Genomic DNA, 18,518 nt, shown 5'->3' with positions numbered 1-18,518 from the left:
AGCCCTTCCGGCGGGGAGCGGCTCCGCAGGCGGGAAATGGCGGCGGGGGCGGTGACGGGGCGCGGCGCGGCCTCCTCCGCCGTGCGGGCGGCCAGGGCGCGGTGCGGCCCTCACCGAATGGGCCTTGCGGGCCCTCTCCCGTCCAGCCCTATTGTAACCCTCCCGGTTTGTCCCACGTGCGGCTCCTGAGGGCCCGGCAGGGAAGGGGCAGCCATGGGACAGGGCCCTGCTTGCGGGTGGGGCCGCCGGGATGAGGTTTCCCCCGACAGAAGCGATGGAGCGGGCAGCGCTGGGGCCGAGCCCGGGCACAGGGGCGAACCTGCCCCGCTGCTGTGGGGGCCGGGAGAGAGCCCAGCCCGGCCCTGCCCTGCTATACCCAGCCCAGCCCTGCCCTGCCCAGTCCCCTCCCCGGACACAAAGAGGCACGCCGAGGGCATTGTCCACTTTTAATTGTTGTCAAAGGTTGTCTGGATGCATAACACTGTCACAAGGGCACAGAGCAGCGTGGTGCCGGCCGGGCCCGGGGACACACGGACATGCGGGGGAACGTGGGCACCGGGAGCTGTGACACGGCTCACCCCAGCCCCGAGCCCCCCAGAGCATCCCCACGCCCGGCCGGCTCTATTTACAGTATTCACAGACGTTGTACCCAGCGAGTTAAATAACTACATCATTACACCACACGTCTGGGGCGGCTCCGGCGGGCTGCGAGGGTGGGCTGTCAGTCTGATAAGGTGCATGTTTAAAATAAAAAAAAAAAAAAACAACAAAACGAAATAAAAACGAGAACGAAGAGAGGAGCCAGGCGTCCTCGCCGGGGCCCTGCAGCCCCCGGGCGCCCGGGAGGAGCAGCGAGGGTCGTGTTGTGACGACAGCTACAGATCTGCGTGGGCCACCGGGGTCAGGGCGCGGGCACTGGCCCCTGGGGACATCGGCCAGGCCCTCACAGCACCTCTGTGGGTGGGGAGAGCGCTGTGAGCTTGGGGTGCTCACAGCAGCGTCCCCCCACACCCCTCCCGCTGCTCACCTGTCACCTGCGGCGGCTTCACCACGGCCTGCTTGAGGAAGGGCTCCTTGTCGCCGAAGGGGATGATGCTGCCGGGGCTGCCACCGTGGTGGGACAGATCCCGCAGCTCCTTGGAGCCCTCGGTGCCCGAGAAGCCATTCTCATGCTTGCCGGGCTGCACGCCGTTCACCAGGGCTGCCGCCTCCTTGGAGCTGCGGGATGGGAGGGCTGGGCTCAGCCCCGGCCCCGGTGCCCCCCGGCTCCCCCTCGGTGTCCCCATGCTCACCTTGGCTGCAGCCCCTCGCCCACCAAGCCCTTTGTTCCCCCCGGCGTCCCTGCACTTGGGGTCTCTGTCTCAGGGAGCTCCTCTGCCTTGGGGATTGGCCCCAGGTGCTTCTCGCGGCCTGAGGACAAGGCAGAACCTGGCTCAGCCATGGCCTGGGCCAGAGCATGGCTGGGGGAAGCAGCCCGGGGTGCCCACACACCTGGGACATCTTCCTGCTCGGCTGCTTTCCCGTTCACCACCTTCTTGTCGTCCTTCTTCTGCAGGGACAGGAGAGCTGTGAGAGGCTGCAGGCAGGGGCAGGAGGGCTCTGTCGAGTGCCCAAGTCCCCAGTGCCCCAGGACAGAGGACAGGCTCCCACCTTGGTGTCTGCTGCGTCCGACTTGCGTGTCCTCTTCATGATCTCCTCCAGGCGCTGCGGTCACACAGGGACTCACACACGGCCCTGACCACCCAGACCCGCCCTGGTGCCAGGCAGGATCCCTTCCAGGGAAAATCCTGCCGTACCCCATGGCTGGAGATGCCCCCCAGCCTCACCTTCTTCCTCTCCAGCCGCTCCTGCTCCTCACGCTGGAAGTGCTTCTCCCGCTCCAGGCGCTGCCGCTCTGCCTCTTCGCGCGCCCGCACCTCGGCCTCTTCCTTCTGTGCCACAGCAGGGCAGGAAGGGATGAGATGTGATGGGGGAAAGGGATGGGGCAGGGACTGTGGGGATGTGCTGCCTGGACAGCTCAGCACAGCCCTGCCCCATGTTCCCTCCTGCCACCCTGGGCCTTGAGAAGCTGGGCTGTTCTCACCAGAGTGAATCACAGGAGAACATCCCTGCCTTCCTCCCATCCCTGCCTTTGCCCCCCACCTCCTGCAGCCCCCACGCTCAGTCACCCCCACCTGTCTCTGCAGCCGCTCCACCTCCTCTCGCTCAGCCCGGGCTCTCTCCTGGGCCTCTCGTTCCTCCTGCAGCCGCCGCTCCTCCTCCCGCTGCCGCGCCAGGGCCTCCCTCCGGCTCTGCTCCTCGGCCGCCCGCTGTGCCCGCTCCTCCTGCGCCCGCCTGCGGGGAGGGAGCCCTGAGCACGGCAGGAGCGCGGGGCTGGGGGCCAAGGGGACAACACCCACCTCTCCTGCTCCTCCTGCTCCCGGCGCTCCCGCTCCTCCCGCTCCCGCTGCTCCCGGGCCTGGCGGCGTTTCTCTGCCAACAGCCGGGCAGCCTCCTCCCGGTCCGTGGTGCCAGCGGGGGGTCTGGCTGGGGGGCTGGCTGGCACAGGGCCGGGGGCTGCAGGGACTGGGGGGCCTGGGGGAGGCAGGCAGTGTCAGGGCTGCTCTGGCTTCTCCCAGCCCTGCAGCTTCCCTGGTGACACTGCACCCACCTGCTGTCGGCTCTGTGGGCACCTTGGGGGGCTCAGGAAGGGCTGGGGGTGCCGGACCCCGCTCCTCCTCCTTCCTCTCCCCTGTCTTGGCCTGGCCCTCCTGCTCCCCCTGCTCCTCCCGAGCCCTGGCCCGCACCTTGGGGGAGGAATGGACACTTCGAGGCAGGGGCGGCTTGTGGGGAGAGCTGAGGGCTGGGCTGGGGGACGCCGGGCGGGCCTTGGGGGTGGCAGGGGATGAGGGACGGTTCTTGGGCATGGCAGGGGACAAGGGATGGTTCTTGGGGGTGGCAGGGGACGAAGGACGGTTCTTGGGAGTGGCAGGGGACGAGGGACGGTTCTTGGGGCCGGGGCTGCAAACAGAGCAAGAGACAGTGTTAGTGGGGCTGGGGCAGCCCTCGGGTGGGGTCAGGGGCTGGGAAGCCTCAGGGTGGGTGGGGGTCCCGACCTGCTGTCAGCCGCAGGCAGGAGCCGGGGCTGTGCTGCCGGCAGTGACTGCCGCTTCCTGAGGCTGCGCTCGCGGGACAGGGCGCTGCGCTCCTTGGCATTCTCCCGATCCTTCTCCTTCTTCTCCTTCTTCTTCTGCTCCGGCCAAGGACAGACAGAGATGGCATCAGTGCTGGGCTTGGCGGGAAGCCATGCCGTGCCCCACAGCTGCCCTGGCACCGCGGGGAGGTGGCACTCACGGGCGAGGGCTCGGTCCTGCGGCGCGGCGTCACATCAGGGCTGGCGGCGGCCGCCTTCCGGCGCTCCCAGCAGCGGTGCGGCAGGCGGTGGTTGTGGCAGGGGCTGAGGGGGCTGGCGGAGGCTGAGCGGGGGCACACGGGCACTGGGGGAGAGCGAGCAGGGTCAGGATGGAGCCCGGCACCAATGCCAGCTGCCCACTGACTCCAGGCTCCCTCATCCTGGTTGCCTGTGCCAGGAGCTGCGTGTCCCTGACCCTGCGGCTCACCCTGCTCCTTGCCATTGCCAGCCAGCGTCACGGCGCTCCGGCTGCGCGCCAGGAAGGACAGGGTGGGCGTCATCAGCCGGTCCACGATGCTGCTCTCCCACGGGCTCAGCTGCAAGCTCCGGTCTGGGGAGGGAGAGGGGCCATTAGTGCACCACAAAGCTCCAGACTGCAGTCCTGCCCTCACAGCCGCCGCGGGGAGGGAGCAGCCATGGGTCTGCAGCAATACCACGGCGCATGCACAGTTCCAGGAGTGCCCAGAGCTTGGCTGTGCTGGGGAGGGGTCCCCACAGAGCTGAGCAGGATGAAGGGCCGTGCCCGTGGGTGGGTGTGGGTGTCTGTAGACGGCGCTGTGGCATGACGACAATGGTGCTCTTGTGTCCAGTGGACACCGCAGTCACCGTGTACCAGGTCTCACCCTGGTGACAGCAGCCCCCCTGCTCTGCCCTCTCCTTGTGCCCAGCCATGGCATTTTTTTGTGCCCCTGTCCTGTGTGAGCAAGGCCCTGGCACGTGCCAGCTGCCTGGGGGACACCACAGTGTGCCCTCATCCCACGGGAGCTGTGCTAAATCACCAGGCCGGGATTACAGCACCCATGGAACGGCGATGGCTGGCCACACAGCTGGCTCAGCTGGGCACCAAGCTGAGCACACGTCACCAAACACCCTGTGGCGCACGGGAACCACCCATGCAGACAGGGCCCCTCTGCCCCTCTCCACTGGGCACCAGGCCAGGGGCAGCACCGGCTGCTGGGAGGGGAGAGCACAGAGCCATGGACGCTGCAGGGGGACAGGGTGGCAGGTCTGGCACGGGCCCAGGGAGATGCTGCTCCCACCGGGGCAGTGCTGACAGCCCCCAGGTGCCTGTCCCTGGGCTGAGCCCCACACAGGGCGGTGGGAGCTGCCTGCGTCACCACAGCCACCGGCGTCAGCTGCTCTGGCTATTTATACCCGTCCGGGAAGGCGCCCATCGCCAGGCAACCCCGAAACACAACAGCACTGGACACATCCCTCTGTTGGACACATCCCTCTGGCACGGCTGCAGCCCTGGGCAGCGCTCCCAGGGCCAGCATGACCTTGCAGCACCACCACGGCCGCAGAGCTCTGTGGCACCCAGGAGCCTGAGGGGCACTGGCACTGTGCCCAGCCCCAGGAGGGCAGGTGACAGGCAGCCCCTCTGTGGCTGCACCAGCACCCACCAGAGCTGCCCTGGGGCAGGGAGCCAAGCTCCCATCTCATCCTGGCGCCCCATGGGGCTGCCATTCCTCCTCCTCCTCCTCCTCTTCCTTCTCCTCCCAGCCCACACAGCCTCAAGGAGCCACCGGGCGGTTCCAGCCTCCTCCCCCAAACAGCAAACGGCTTCTCCTCTCTCCGCGGGCACCTGGGCGTGGGGGACCCTGGCATCGGGGGTCCCCAGCACTGGGCGGGGGCCTGGCTGTGCCCCCTGCGCTGGGGCAAACGCAAAGGGCTCTTACTTCTACTGGGAGAGTTCCAGAGGGTGGCGGAGGATTTGGAGAGCCGCTTGTTGATTATAGAGTCGACGTGTTTGGGGAGGTTTACAGCGGACACCGAGCACCGGCTCGCACCTGGAGGAGGGAAAAGACACAAGGGCATTAAGGTCCCGGGGCCGGGGCCAGGCCCCCCACATGCAGCATGCACGGACGTGCCAGGGCACTGGGGCAGAAGTGGAACGACCAGGGGAGATGCTGGAGTCCAGGGACACAGCACAGAATGGGACAGGAGATGCTGGAATCCAGGGACATGGTACAGTGTGGGGCAGGAGATGCTGGAATCCAGGGACACAACACAGAATGTGAGAGGAGATGCTGGAGTCTGGGGACACAGCACAGAGTGGGACAGGAGATGCTGGAATCCAGTGACACGGCACAGAGTGGGGCCAGAGGAGACACTGGTGTCTGGGGACACGACACACAGCACTGGCATTCAGTATGGCAGCGTCTGAACCCTGCAGGGTCATGCTGGGATCATGCAGGGATCTCATCCTCAGAGAGCCAGGGAGGCTCCCAGGCCCTGCTACAACAATTTTCCCAAACACAGTCCTGGGAATCAGGAGCAGGTGGCCGGGGACCTCGGCAGCACCAGGCGAGCATCCACCCTGGGGGAGCAGGGTGAGGACAGCAGGTCCAGACAGACAGAGACAACATCACACCGGTGCTGGGTCACTATGGCACTGCCAGGACAGGGCTGGTGGCTGGCAGCACCTCCACAGGTAGCTGGGATCTCCCCACCCTGCCTGGCTGCTCTGGACAAACAGCCAGGGAAGATCAGGTTGGTGGAGACGGGAGATTGGTGAGTGACAGCTGGCAGCAGCTCATCCCGATGGGAAGTGGCAGGGGAAGGTGTCCCCTTGCCAGACCCTGCCAGGTGCTGCACCAGAGACACCCTGAGCGTGCCACGAGCCACATGCCAGAACGTGGAGCCTGTACACACAGCCCAGCCAGGTACAGCCGGGCATGCAACACCTGAACACACAGCACTGGGCACACGGTGCCAGTGCACACAACACCTGTACACAGTCTGGCTGGGTACAGCCAGGAACACAATACCTGTACACAGCCCAGCCAGGTACAGCCAGGAACAGAACACCTGCACACAGCCTGGCCAGGTACAGCCAGGAACCTGTACAAAGCCTGGCAAGGTACAGCCAGGAACACAACACCTGTACACAACTTGGCCAGGTACAGCCAGGGCCACTACAGCTGCCCCATGGCACACGAAGGCCAGACAGTTCCTCTCAGTGCACTCCTCTATGTCACCATCCATGCCAGACAGTGATGGCACCTGCCAGCACAGCACAGCAGTCAGGGGACAGTGGAGACCTCCACTTGTCCAAGTGCTGAATCGTGCAGGGTGTCCCCAAGAAGCCCCCACGGAGCAGCACCAGCTTCTGCAGCCACACATACAGCCATGGTCACCTCCATACTGGACCTGGAGGGGCCAAGCACTGCCCCCACCCAGCTGGGGGACAAGGGGACACACCACAGCACAGACCCCAACCAGAGCCTGCAGAGGCCTCGTGCAGCCCCACAGCCCCTGGGGCCAGGGGCGCTTCACAGCTGCTGGACACCTGGCAGCGTGGCCATGGCATGCTGAGCAGCCAGGGCTGCCCCCAGGCAGGTCTCTGCGTGGAACAGGGACTGTGACACACAGCCTTCAGCTTACACCCAGCCCTACAGGAGCAGGGAACAGCCACGGGACCCCATCAGTCCCCAGCACAGCCCAGAGTGATGGCAGCATGCCCCACCAAGTGGGGCTGAGTTTGAGGGCTGGTAGAGAGATGCCCAGCTGCCCCCACAGCTGTCAGAGCCATGTGGGTCCCCAGGTACCTGTGCCCAGCCCACCAAGTGGGGCTGAGCTGGGTTTGAGGGCTGGCAGAGAGATGCCCAGCTGCCCCAGGGTGCCCAGGTGCCTGTGCCCAGCCCAGCACTCACCATCCTTGTGTGCAGGGGAGCCGTGGTGCAGGGCCCCAGCCCAGGACCACCGCTGCTGCCGGATCTCTGCCCACGTCTTCTTGACCGACCGCTGGATCGCTGCCTCGTAGCGCTCCTGCCCGAGGGAGAGGGACAGGCTGAGCCCAGCAGCTGAGGGAGCAGGGCTGGGGCCAGCCAGAGTCCCCAGCATGAGGCCATGACAGCGATGGGGGTGCTTGGAGGGGGACAGGACAGTGATGCCTGCCCTGGCCACAGCACATGTGCTGAGAAGCTGGGCACAGCACAGGAAGGAGGGACAGCAGAGGATGGGTACAGTGGGCACCTCCCAAAGCAGCATCTCCTGAAGGGCTGCTGGAGCCACGAGAACTCCTCAGGGATTGCATCCCACGTGCCACCCCAGCCCCCTGATACCCATCCCCATCCCCACCTTATTCTTCTCCAGCTTCTGCCTCTGCCGCTCCTCCAGCACCGCCCGGCGCTTCTCCGCCCGCAGCCGCTGCTCCTCCAGCCGCTTGCGCCGCTCCTCCAGCTGCTTCTCCCGCAGCAGCCGCGCCTTCTCCTCCTTCTCCAGCCACAGCACCCGCTTGGCAGCTGCGGGGGACAGCAGCGGGGTGGCACCGGGGGCACAGCCCTGGGCAGCGCCGTGCCGGGACCGCGTGCCCATGCGGGTGGCGTGGGGCCACGGGCCGGCCGGGGCAGGCAGGGCAGGCAGCATCAGGGCCGGCCGGCGAGGGAGGGACAAAAGGAAGGCCGGGAGCCCGCCGGGAGCCCGCCGAGGCGCGCGGCGAACAATGGGGGAATGAGGGTGGAAAGAGCGCGGGGACAAGGAGGCCCCATGCTCAGCGCAGGGGCCCTGCTCGCCCGCTGCCCCGAGCCACTGCGGGACTGCTGGGGCTGCCTGCACATGGCAGAGCCGGGGACCGGGGCTGGTGGCACTTGCAGGGAGCAACAGTGTGTGCTGGGGGGTCAGCAGCATGCCTGGGGGTCAGCAGTGTGCCCGGGGGTCAGTGGTGTGTTGGGGGGTCAGCAGTGTGCCTGGGGGTCAGCGGTGTGCCTGGGGGTCAGCAGTGTGCCCGGGGGTCAGCAGCATGTCTGGGGGTCAGCAGTGTGCCTAGGGGTCAGTGGTGTGCTGGGGGGGGTTCAGCAGTGTGCCCAGGGGTCAGCCATGTGCTTGGGGGTCAGTGGTGTGCCCGAGGGTCAGCAGTGTGCCTAAGGGTCACCATCATGTCTGGGGGTCAGTGGTGTGCCTGGGGGTCAGTGCTGTGCCAGGGAATCAGCGGTGTGCCTGGTGGGCAGAGCTGCCAGCAGTGCAGTTCGCACCCAGGCTCAGCTCACCACAGCTAATGGGATTGCCCATGACCCAGCAAAGCTCCTTAGCCCCTGCCTCCCCCCCGCCACGCACTTTCCCTCCCAGCTCCATACCCAGGTACTTGGCCCGCTCCTCGCGCCGCTCCTTCGCCTGCTTGTGCCTTGCCTGGGCTTTCTGGGCATCTGCAGAGGGGAAACACCGTCAGGGTAGTGCCCAGCCCCACCAGGCATCGACTGTGCCCACGGGGTGCAGCATCACCAGAGCACCACAACCTCCTGGCACCCACCTTGCTTGGGCCGGGGGCTGGCAGCAGGAGATGCTGAGGGGCGGCTGCTCCGGGGGCTCACGTCCTTTGAGGGCCCAGCTGTGGCACCCAGGGAGCTCTTGGCATCAGGAGGGGCCCCCTCGGTGGCAGCTGGGGCTGGGGGCTGGCTCCCAAGGGGCAGGGTCTCCACGGAGCACGGGGCAGCAGCGTGGGCAGGGACAGGCTGGCCAGGGGGGTGGGACAGCGCCTCTTCCTTGGGGTGCTCCATCCCTGGCGGCTTTGGGGGTCCAGGGGGGGACTGGTCGCCCCGGGGGGGAACACTCTGTGCTGAGGGGACCGCAGTGGCAGGGCTGGGGGACACGGGCTGTGCTGGCAGTGCCACGGCTGGAGGGCCGGGTCGGTCACGCTGCAGAGGGCTGCTGTCAGAGAGGGGCATCACAGCCGGGGGGCACACGGGCTGGTGGGAGGGGGGCACGGCTGCAGGGACGGGTGGGATGATCTTCTCAGAGGGGCTGATGGCTGCAGGGACGGGTGGGATGATCTTCTCAGAGGGGCTGATGGCTGCAGGGATGGGTGGGACAATCTTCTTCTCAGAGGGGCTGATGGCTGCAGGGACAGGTGGGACAATCTTCTTCTCAGAGGGGCTGATGGCTGCAGGGACAGAGGGGCTGATGGCTGCAGGGACAGGTGGGACAATCTTCTTCTCAGAGGGGCTGATGGCTGCAGGGACAGAGGGGCTGATGGCTGCAGGGACGGGTGGGACGGTCTTTTCCGAGGGGATGACATCTGGAGGGCCCGGTCGGTCACGCTGGGGGAAGCTGCGCTCTCCCTGCAGGGCACCCCCAGGCGCAGGGGGTGGCACGGAGGGTGGGGGGACGCTGTCTCCCATCGGGGATGGTGGCTTCCCTGCAAGAGGGACAGAGCAGAACACAAGGTCACTCAGCTGGGGAAGCCTGTGGAAGACCCATCCTGCCCAAACACAGCCCTGTGCCCCCAAACACAACCTCAGGAGCAAGGCTGGGAAGGGCAGTGGGACCCCACCTCAGCCCTGCTGCTGTTGCCCCAGTGCTGGGGGGACCCGCAGTGGGTGCCAGGCGCTGGGCACACAATGCACAGAGGGACAGCCGGGCTCCGCCAGGCACTGCCACCACAAAGCTGCCCTTCATCCCCTGGCAGCTGCCACCCATGGGGGCACACGGGGCCAGAGACCCCCCAGGGGCACAGGGACCCACAGAGTCCCCTGCCACTGTCCCCAGGGGACGAGGACGTCGAGGCTTCCGCGGCGCGGCCGGAGGCAGGATGGGCGCGGGCCTGGCCTGGCCTGACGTCACCGTGACAGCCCTGACAGCCCGTGGCCCCCACGGACCCGCAGCCATGAACTCATGGCCCAGGAATGCACACCAGGCTGCCAGACAGAGCCCCCTCCCCGCGTGGGGCCGGCAGCCTGGGGGATGTCCCCCGTTCTGGGTGACCCCTGGGCACCCTGAGCACAGCCCAACGCGGTGCCAGCGCCTGGCAGTGCCATGGCACGTGCCCTCTGTAGAAGTGGTGTCAGGAGTGTCCACAGTGACAACGGTGGTGGTGACTCCCCCAGCCCCCATTATCAGACCTCTGCAAACAAACCCTTCAGTACTTGCCAGGATCCCAACTCCAACCCCCATGCAGTGACAGCACTGTCACTCCTGGCCAGGATGATGCCAGACCCACCCCAGGACACACAGGTCCAGCCCCACGGACACCACTGCAGCCCCTGGTTCCAGGGGGGGATGGCAGAACCCCAGTGACCAGCAGCCACCACCAGCTGATGTCACACACGGCTCAGCCGTGTTTGCAGAGCTCTCCACAACCCTCAGCGAGGGGCAAAGCGTGGGCTCTGCAAACACAGCCGGCGCCGCTCCTCGCCCATCCCACGGCTCCTCACCCACCCTAGAGCTCCTCACCCACCCCATGCTGCAGTGCTCCAAGCCAGGGTCAGCCCAGGCTGCCCAAACAGGCACTGGGCACTGCCAGCCCCCTGCACTGACAGCACGGGCACACCCCGTGTCCCCTGGTCCCCGGAGAGGGGCTGGGGGTGCTGCTGCAGCCCCCAGGGCAGGGCAGTGCCAGCAGGGCTCCCCCACCCTGGACTCCGTGGGGACACAGGCAGCCCCGGCCCCCCCGCAGACCTTCCGGGTATTTAGTGGTGCAGGAAGCCAGCCCATCCCCTGGCCCCGATCCTGCACATCCCATGTCCCCAGCGCTGCGCCCTGCGAGGCAGCCATCGGTCTGGTGAGGGGCTGGGACTGGGGGGTGCCCTGCTCTGTCCCCCCGGGGCTGCCTCAGATGGGCAGCCACAGGCAGCAGGGCTTGGCAGCCGCCAGGTGCCAGATCCCGGGATGGCACCTGCAGTGTCACCGCGTGTGTACCAGCTGGGAGGGGTGACCACTATGGTGGCACAGCCAAGTGCTGCCCACAGGGTGTGAAAGCATCAAGGCCAGGCTGATCCCCTGAGCAGATGGAAATACCTCAGAGAGCCCTGGGCGTGTGGGAAGCACTGGCAGGGGACAGTGGGTGCTCCTGCCACTCCACACAGCCAGGCACAGAGCCCTGGGCAGCCCTGCCCTGCCCCATGGCCAGAGAGACAACAGCACCTGTGGCCAGGGCAGGGCTGTGGGCACGGCCAAGCCCCCCAAGGTGGGGCAGGGAGGGCTGCCACCATCTGTCCCTGTCGCTGCTCCAGCACAGCAGCTGCCCTGAAACCCAACGCTGCCTGCGCCCAGGCGGCGCGGGCGTCCCCTCTCCCCCGGCCGGGGCATTCCACACGGATTAGCTCCCGTCCCCCCAGACACGCAGGCACGGCTGCCCTGCAGCGCCCAGCCCCACGGCGCTGCCACCAGCACAGTGCTGCCCTCAATGCCACATCACCCAGCCCGTCCTGCCCTCCCATGGGTGCCTTTGGCACCGGTGCCACCAGCGGCACCGCCAGCGCGGCAGTGCCCGGCGCAGCGCGGCTCCTTGGCCGGCACATGGCCGGGGATGCTCAGCCAGGCGCAGGCAGATCCCGGTGCCGTGAAGCGAGAGCACATCGAGGCCCGCGGGCGCTGCTCGGACCGGCGGCCCTCGTTAACTGTCCCTGCAGGGCACTGCCCAAAAGGACGGGGGGGCAGCGCCCAGTGTCACCTCAGCTCCCCTCAGCTCCGGATCCTTTGTGTTCCTGCTCTGCAGCACAGCCAGGGCAGCCACAGGCAGCTCCATGTGCAGTGCCCAGCAGGGCACGGGGCATCAGCAGGGCTGATGGTGCACTGGAGGTCATTGCTGAACAGTGAAAGCCACCCAGAGGCGCTGGTGTCACAGTGCCCAGCCAGCCTGGCCATTGCACATCCCTGCTGTGCCAAGGATAAGACCCTGAAGCCAGCCCTAAGAGCCACTGCTGGCCCTGCAGGGCTGCTCCCCACAGCCCTGGGGACATCCATGTGTGCAATGCACCCTCAGGCCCTCCCTGGTGCAGCTGTTCCCAGCTGCCTCCCCTGCCTTGACAGCAGCCCCATGGGGATGGGTTCCTGAGTCTCTCCTTGCCAGCAGGTCCTGGTGCAGAGCAGGAAGGCAGCCGTGGCCACAGAGCAGGGATGGCTCTGTCGGTGCTGGTGTCCACTCTGGAGGCCACCAGAGCACTGTGGCATGCACCAGGATGCTCCAAGCCCTGAGGGTGCTCCAAGCCCCAGTGCTGCCCCTGATCCCACCCCCAGCTCCACACTCAGACGTGCCTTGGGGCTGAGCCCTGCGCTGTCCCACCCAGCTCCTGGGATATCCTGTGCTGCAGCAACCCCCACACCTGGATGACAGATGACAGGGGCAGTGAGCAAGTGCTCCTGACACATCCCTGGAACGTCCACAGCACATTCCCAACACATCCCCACTATTCAGCACTGACATGCAGCCTCAGTGCTGGCTCACATGCCTGGGCAGGGAGATATGGGCAATGCCAGCAGCCCCTGCTTTAGGAGTGGCCTGTGCCACCCTGGCAGCCGCCATCAGCAATGACACCCTGTCCTCAGCGGGGACAGCCACCTGCAGCCTGTCCCCAGGCACACGGGCACTGTCACCATGGCTGGCTCCTCTCCCCGCCACCTTGGAGCCAGTGAAACACAGCTGGCAGCTGCCAGGCTTCAGCCACAGTGCCCCACCAGTGCCCACAGCCCTGCTTCGGGGACAGGCTGGGGCAGGGCAGGAGGGGACAGGCAGAGGGCCCCAGGTGCCAGGCAGGAGAAAGAGGCATATCCAGCTTCCCTTCCCAGGGTTTCTGTGCTGCCAAGGCTCTGGGATAGGGGTATGGGGGCAGCCATGGGGGAGCTGCACCAGCCCCTGGGCCAGGACAGGGGTCACTGAGCTCCCGGAGCCAGCAGTGACGTGCCGAGCTGGAGAGCAGCAAGGGGAACTTGGGATCTTGTGGCGAGAGCAAGGCCAGAGCCAGGGGGTTTCCAGGGTTTAAAACACACACGAAGGAAAGAGCTGGAGCTGCAGCTGCCCCAGCACCCCCAGAGCAAACCGTGGCTGTGGTCACAGTGCAAGCCCAAGCAGCCCGAGGGCAGGGGCAGGAACACCTGCCCACCATCCATCTGGCACGCTGGCAGTGGCGACAGGAGGTGCCCTCGTCCTTGGGGCGACCCGTGCGGCGCCACCAGTGCCCAGGGCAGCCAGCCCAGGCGCGCTCCCGAAAACCTGTCTGCTACCATCGTGCTGGGAAACAGAACCCTGGCTGGAAGGCAGGGCATGGGGCTCCGAGCCTGCCAGCATCCAGCCCCTTGGGGAGCAGGTCAGCACCCCCAAAAAACAGGTCCTGTGCCTCACAACACGGATGTGGCACCTACCAGGGCTGGGGCCGTGCAGGATCCAGCTCTGTTCCCAGCAGGCTGCCTGTGGGGCTGCCCGACCCTGCTCAGAGCCCTCCAAGGAGCGAGAGCTGTGCTAACTATTTTGGACATGGCACCACGGGACTGTCACATCACCGCTCTGCACGTCGCATCACGTTGCTCTGACGGTTTCGCAGCAGTGGCTCCCGCGCTGGGAGAACTCCCGAGCTGCTGCTCCCAAACACGGCACTGGCGGGCAACCAGCTCGCCCTCCCTCTCCTCCGAGCCAAGGGAGAAGGGCTGGACAAGCTGGGGGAAACCTGGATAAGGACAAACCTCCGCCTGCTCCCTGCCTTGGTCCTCGTCCCCCTGTGCACTGCATCCCTCTGCCCACCTGGGCAGCGCCGCAGGTCACACCCTGCCCTGGCTGCCCTTCAGGAGTTTCTGGCCTCCAGTGCCACTGGCTGCCCCACACATGGTGGGTCCTGGTCCCTTGAGTGAAATCCCATGCGTGCTGGTGGCTCCGACATCAGGACAGCAGGACAGGAAGCAGCCCGGGCTGCCCAGTCATGCAGGTCACCCATACGGGACAGGGCAGGGATGGTCCCTGAAGGAGGACACGGTGCAAAACCGCCCGTGCTCCTTCAGCTCCATTCTGTGCTCACGGGAGAGCAGCCAGTGACCCACAGGGTGGCCGGGAGCAGCCAGCCCTGGTCCCCGGGCCGCCACAGCATCGAGCGGGCAGGCCAGGGCGGGCGGGAAGGCGGCGGGGACAGACAGCGGGACTCAGACAACATGTCTGGCGCAGGACGCGTCCTTCGGGCAGCGATGGCAGGACCCGCGGCCGCCTGGTGCGGGAGCCGCCGGTTTCCAGCATCGCCGGGAGCCGCAGCCATCCCTCCCTCCCTGTCCGCGGGCCCGGGCGATGCAGCGCTGGGGCCGGGGGGAGGGGAGCCGCCTCTCCTCTTCCTCCCGCGGTGGGAAGCGGCTCCGCGGAGCTCTGCTTAGTCACAGCGAGCGCTGCGCTGGAGCCCCGAGAGGCAGCGCCAGCCCCGGCCCCGAGCGCGGCCCCGCCGCCGCCGCCGCCCTGCCCGGTTCATCCCGGGGCAGCGGGACCGGCCCTGCCGGGACGAGCCGCGAGCCCACGCGGCGGGGAGGGGGGCAGCGGGTGCCTCCCACCGCGGGCATCGCCCACCGGCCGGCGGGGACGAGCCGGGGCCGCGCCGGCGCCGCCACCCCCGGCGCTTCCCAAGGGTGCACCCCCCCGGCGGCGGGGCCGGGGCCGCTCCGGCCCTCCCCAAGATGGAAGGGCCGTGCCCGGGCTTTGTCCCTCCCGGGAAGCCGCCCCGGCCCCGGCAGCGCGTTCCCCCCCCTCGCCCCCCCCAGCTCCCCGGGCCGCCGCCCCGCTCCGCTCCGCTCCGCTCCGCTCCGCCGCATTCCGCGCCCCCGGCCGCCGCATCTCCGCCGGCACGGCGGGCCGCATCCCGCACCCCCGGCAGACCCCGCAGCCCCGGGCCGCATCCCGCACTCCCACTCCCTGCGGCCCCGCGGGGCGGGAGGGGGCCCGGGCACCCCCCGGAGCCGGTACCGGCGCCGCCGCCGCCGCGGATCCTTACCGAGGGGCTGGGGCTGGGGCCGGGGCTGCGGCTCCCGCCCGGCGCAGCTCCGCTCCATGGCGCGGCAGGCGCAGGGGCTGGCCCAGCCCCGCTCCCCCCGGCCCGCGGGGGAGGACGCTCGGCGCTCCCCGCCCCGGCCCCGCGGCCCCGGCCGGGGGGAGCGGCCGGGGGATGCTCCGCCTCGCCCCGGCTCCAGACGCGGCCCCGCAGCCCCGAGCCGGCGCCGCTGCTCCCGCAGCCGCTGCTGGGACCCCGCGCCCGTCACCCCCGCCTCGGGCCTGTCCCCGCAGCGCTCAGCATCCCCCAGCTCTGCTCGGCCACTCGCCCGCCTCCAGCCCCTGCTCTCCCAGATTTTGGGGCTCGCACACACATTTTACGATGCTCCGGTCACGCGCGAAGCAAACACGCCCCGCCCCGAGCAGCAGGGCGATGCACAGCCAGCACCGCCCGGAGCGGCTGCCCCAGCCTCAGGCACCCCAAAAAGACACCGATTTCCCGTTTCCGAGCCCCACCTCAGCTGTTGGAGAGGCCTCGGAGCTGCTGCTCCCCCGCTCCCCGGCACACGTGAGCCTGAGTCACCGCCAGCAGCCGCCTCCGCTGGCGGGGCTTCCCCCCGCCCGCATCCCGCATCCCTCATCCCACCCTTCCCCGGTAACCGGCACACAACAGAGGCCTCTCCGCTCCCCGGGCAGCAGCAGCGGCTCCCGCTCAGCGCTGGAACCCCTTTGGGCCCTGCTTGGACGGGAATGCAGCGGCACGGCCGGGGTAGGGACGAGTGGGCAGCACCAGCTGTGGAAGGAGCACGGCTCCAGGCGCTGCAGGGGCACCGGTAGGCAGGGACATGTCCTTGTCCGCCTCGTGGCCAGCCTGCTCCAGGCATCCCGCAGCGTGCCCGGCTCTGGGCGTGTGGATGAACAAAGTTAGTTATCTGCGGGCAGCACCCATCAGAGATGCCTGGTTTGGGGATGATGTCACCGCAGGCCAGGAGATCCCCTGCCACTCATCCTCCCTCACCTACCAGGCAAACAGGTTTACCGAAATCCCAGCCCTTTTCCTTGCAAGTGCATTCCCCTGAGTCAGGGATGAGGAGCTCCTCAGCAGACGGGGCGGCCCCACTCTGTGATGCTGCAGGGGTAGCCCTACACCCCAAATCACCCTAAAATCATCACCCTCCTACAGCTTCTATCCCTACACCCTCTCACCTGGCTCAGACAGAGCAGAGGCTTCCTGAAACTCCCAGAGCCTCACCTGCCAGCTGACTCCCCAGCAGGGAATGCTGCACGGCCAAGCCTCAGCTCTGGGAACTGGGCACCCCAGAAGGATGGCAGGGAGAGCAATGTCCCAACGAACCCACAAAGCCAGGATATGCCCTGGCACAGGAAAGGGGAACAGCCCCGCTCACATTTTTGGATGGCTGAGCCTCCAAGGGGCTGCAGCAGCTCCACAGCTCTGTATTTCCAGGGCACACACAGGATCTGGCAGAACGGGACTGGAGCCACTCCATGACATGCTCCAAGGGTGACTATGGGTGGCTTCTTTGCCTGTGGGTCCCACAGCATCACCTGGAGCAGATGAGCATCTCAGGGCTCTGGGACAGCCTGGCACTGGATCCAGCCATGTCCATGGGCCTTCTCCCTGCACCGGGGTCAGTCTGGAGCTGACTGAGGTGAGGAAGGGGCAGCCATGGGTGTACAGGGCCTGTGGCCATGCTCCAACAGTGCAGCATGAGAGGGCTAGTGAATGCCACACCAGCCCAAGTCGATGGGCTTATACAAGCAGGGATTGATCAATCACTGCTGCAGGCAGAGCCCCGCTGTGTTGGGGTTCCTGGGTCCTGCCCCGCCGTTCCCGTGGTGCTGGGAACGGCTGCCCCCCCTGAGCTGATGGAAAATCCGATGAGCTCATGATGAGCACGGCACCCAGCCCTGGCTGCTGCATGCCCCAGCACTCCCTGTGCTCCTCAGCCCTGCAGCATGGGGTGCAACACTGCCAGGGCTCTGTCAGGCCAGTCTGGGCAGGGGGATGCACCCTCGGGCCCAACACCTGGCCCTGACACCGACTGTAGGGATCCAAAGGGAGCAGCACCCCAAAGTCAAAGGATAACTCCAGCCACAGCTCAGCCCTGTCAGCGGGAGCTGACACTGTGCAAGTCTGGGAGCAAACAGGGATAAGGATGGCAAACAAACCCTGCCAGCACCTCTGAGCAAAGTACTGCGTGGGACACCCCATCCCACCCATTTCCACCTGCTCCCTATCCCTCTGCTCCCATCTCTCTCCTCAGCCCCAGGACTTTGCCCTGGCCCCAGGCTGCTCCCACCCTGCTGCTCTGACACGGTGCCCACGAGGGCTGCTCTGAATCCCTGTCCCCAAAGCACTCCAGCTGATTCCCTCTAGCCATGGGGAAGTGACACAACAGGACCCTGAGGATGAGTGTCTGTCCCTGTGCCCTGTCCTGGGGTGGATGGATGCAATAGGAACCCATCTCCAGCAGCATGTCAGGGCAACAACCAGACCCCCAGCACGCTGCCATGGGGCTACACCACGGCCCACGGCAAATCTCAGCTGCTGCAGGACAATCCCCTGTGGCTGCCAGTGACAAATGGGCCAGCAATGGGCTGAGCCACAGCGGGCTGCGCCCTGCCCTGCCGCAGCTCGCGCCTGCTCTGTAATTATCCCAAGCCGCATCTGTAATTAGTGTCCTGATGTCATGGGGTCAGGCCTGGGCAGCCCCACGCGCTCCCCGCCGCCCCCACCTTGGCCTCCGGCCTTGGGGCTGGAGGAGATCACAGCCTTCCAACACCATCCGGAGGAGTTCCTGCCCAGCTCCGGCTCCCCGCCAGCATTGCTGCCGGAATCGCATCCCAGCGCTGCTCCACAGCCCCCGAGCTGCTGCAGGGCTGCATCTGTCCCTGGGGCCAGCGCAGGGCTCCGTCCCTCCAACCACCGCCCCCTTCCCTGCAGCATCCTGGCCTGGGAAGGAGAAGGGCCAGCCCCTGCCCTGCCGAGCCTCGCAGGGCTGCCAGTCACCGCTCCCTGGGCGCAGGGAATGCGCTGGAGCAGCCCTGCGGTTATAAATAGAGCGGGAGGAGCAGGCACGTGTGGCCGCAGCACACGCGGGTCCGGCGGCCGCTGCCCCGAGGCCGGCGTGGGGCACGGGCAGGGTGTGGGGCACGGGCAGGGTGTGGGGCTGCAGCCGGTGTGGGGCACGGGCGGGGTGTGTGTGGGGCACAGGGAGGGTGTGGGGCACAGGCAGGGTGTGAGGCTACAGCCGGTGTGGGGCATGGGCAAGGTGTGGGGCACGGACAGGGTGTGGGGCACAGGCAGGGTGTGGGACTGCAGCCGGTGTGGGGCACAGGCAGGGTGTGGGGCTGCAGCCGGTGTGGGGCACGGGCGGGGTGTGGGGCTGCAGCAGCAGCGCCTCGGGGTGGGACAGCCACGGCAGAGGGGTGACA

General features: G+C 67.4%; 2 protein-coding genes across 2 annotated transcripts; both read right to left on the bottom strand.

Annotated features, from left to right (window-relative positions):
* Positions 1 to 432: 432 nt before the first annotated feature.
* On the bottom strand, positions 433 to 9,231 carry MAP7D1 (MAP7 domain containing 1). Its single transcript, XM_059488924.1, has 16 exons — positions 8,643 to 9,231; positions 8,470 to 8,538; positions 7,475 to 7,638; positions 7,048 to 7,162; positions 3,600 to 3,722; positions 3,334 to 3,476; positions 3,096 to 3,229; positions 2,651 to 3,000; positions 2,400 to 2,574; positions 2,175 to 2,334; positions 1,827 to 1,931; positions 1,651 to 1,704; positions 1,492 to 1,549; positions 1,293 to 1,410; positions 1,028 to 1,218; positions 433 to 954 (listed from the first exon to the last, which is right to left on the bottom strand). Exons 1-16 carry the CDS (start codon positions 9,055 to 9,057, stop codon positions 944 to 946), a joined length of 2,385 nt encoding a protein of 794 aa, XP_059344907.1. The 5' UTR covers positions 9,058 to 9,231; the 3' UTR covers positions 433 to 943.
* On the bottom strand, positions 9,057 to 15,159 carry LOC132083689 (uncharacterized). Its single transcript, XM_059488511.1, has 3 exons — positions 15,067 to 15,159; positions 9,151 to 9,527; positions 9,057 to 9,098 (listed from the first exon to the last, which is right to left on the bottom strand). Exons 1-3 carry the CDS (start codon positions 15,122 to 15,124, stop codon positions 9,057 to 9,059), a joined length of 477 nt encoding a protein of 158 aa, XP_059344494.1. The 5' UTR covers positions 15,125 to 15,159.
* Positions 15,160 to 18,518: the final 3,359 nt, after the last annotated feature.

The sequence above is a fragment of the Ammospiza nelsoni genome, chromosome 25 (genome assembly GCF_027579445.1).
Source record: "Ammospiza nelsoni isolate bAmmNel1 chromosome 25, bAmmNel1.pri, whole genome shotgun sequence".
NCBI classification, from domain to species: Eukaryota; Metazoa; Chordata; class Aves; order Passeriformes; family Passerellidae; genus Ammospiza; species Ammospiza nelsoni.
Note: the sequence above shows the minus strand (reverse complement) of the source record. Positions and strands in the feature narration are given on the sequence as shown.

What these genes read in the sequence shown, in the direction of transcription:
- MAP7D1 (XM_059488924.1), bottom strand. Translation starts at nt 9,057, where the DNA reads ATGCCCCTCTCTGACAGCAGCCCTCTGCAGCGTGACCGACCCGGCCCT. An exon ending in AGAAGCTGGAGAAGAATAAG is followed by an intron (nt 7,163 to 7,474) that starts GTGGGGATGGGG and finishes TCCCTCGGGCAG; the next exon opens with GAGCGCTACGAGGCAGCGAT. An exon ending in CGGACGCAGCAGACACCAAG is followed by an intron (nt 1,550 to 1,650) that starts GTGGGAGCCTGT and finishes CTGTCCCTGCAG; the next exon opens with AAGAAGGACGACAAGAAGGT.
- LOC132083689 (XM_059488511.1), bottom strand. Translation starts at nt 15,124, where the DNA reads ATGGAGCGGAGCTGCGCCGGGCGGGAGCCGCAGCCCCGGCCCCAGCCC. An exon ending in GCCCCAGCCCCAGCCCCTCG is followed by an intron (nt 9,528 to 15,066) that starts GTAAGGATCCGC and finishes TCCCTCTTGCAG; the next exon opens with GGAAGCCACCATCCCCGATG. An exon ending in CTGAGAAGATCATCCCACCC is followed by an intron (nt 9,099 to 9,150) that starts GTCCCTGCAGCC and finishes CCGTCCCTGCAG; the next exon opens with CCGTGCCCCCCTCCCACCAG.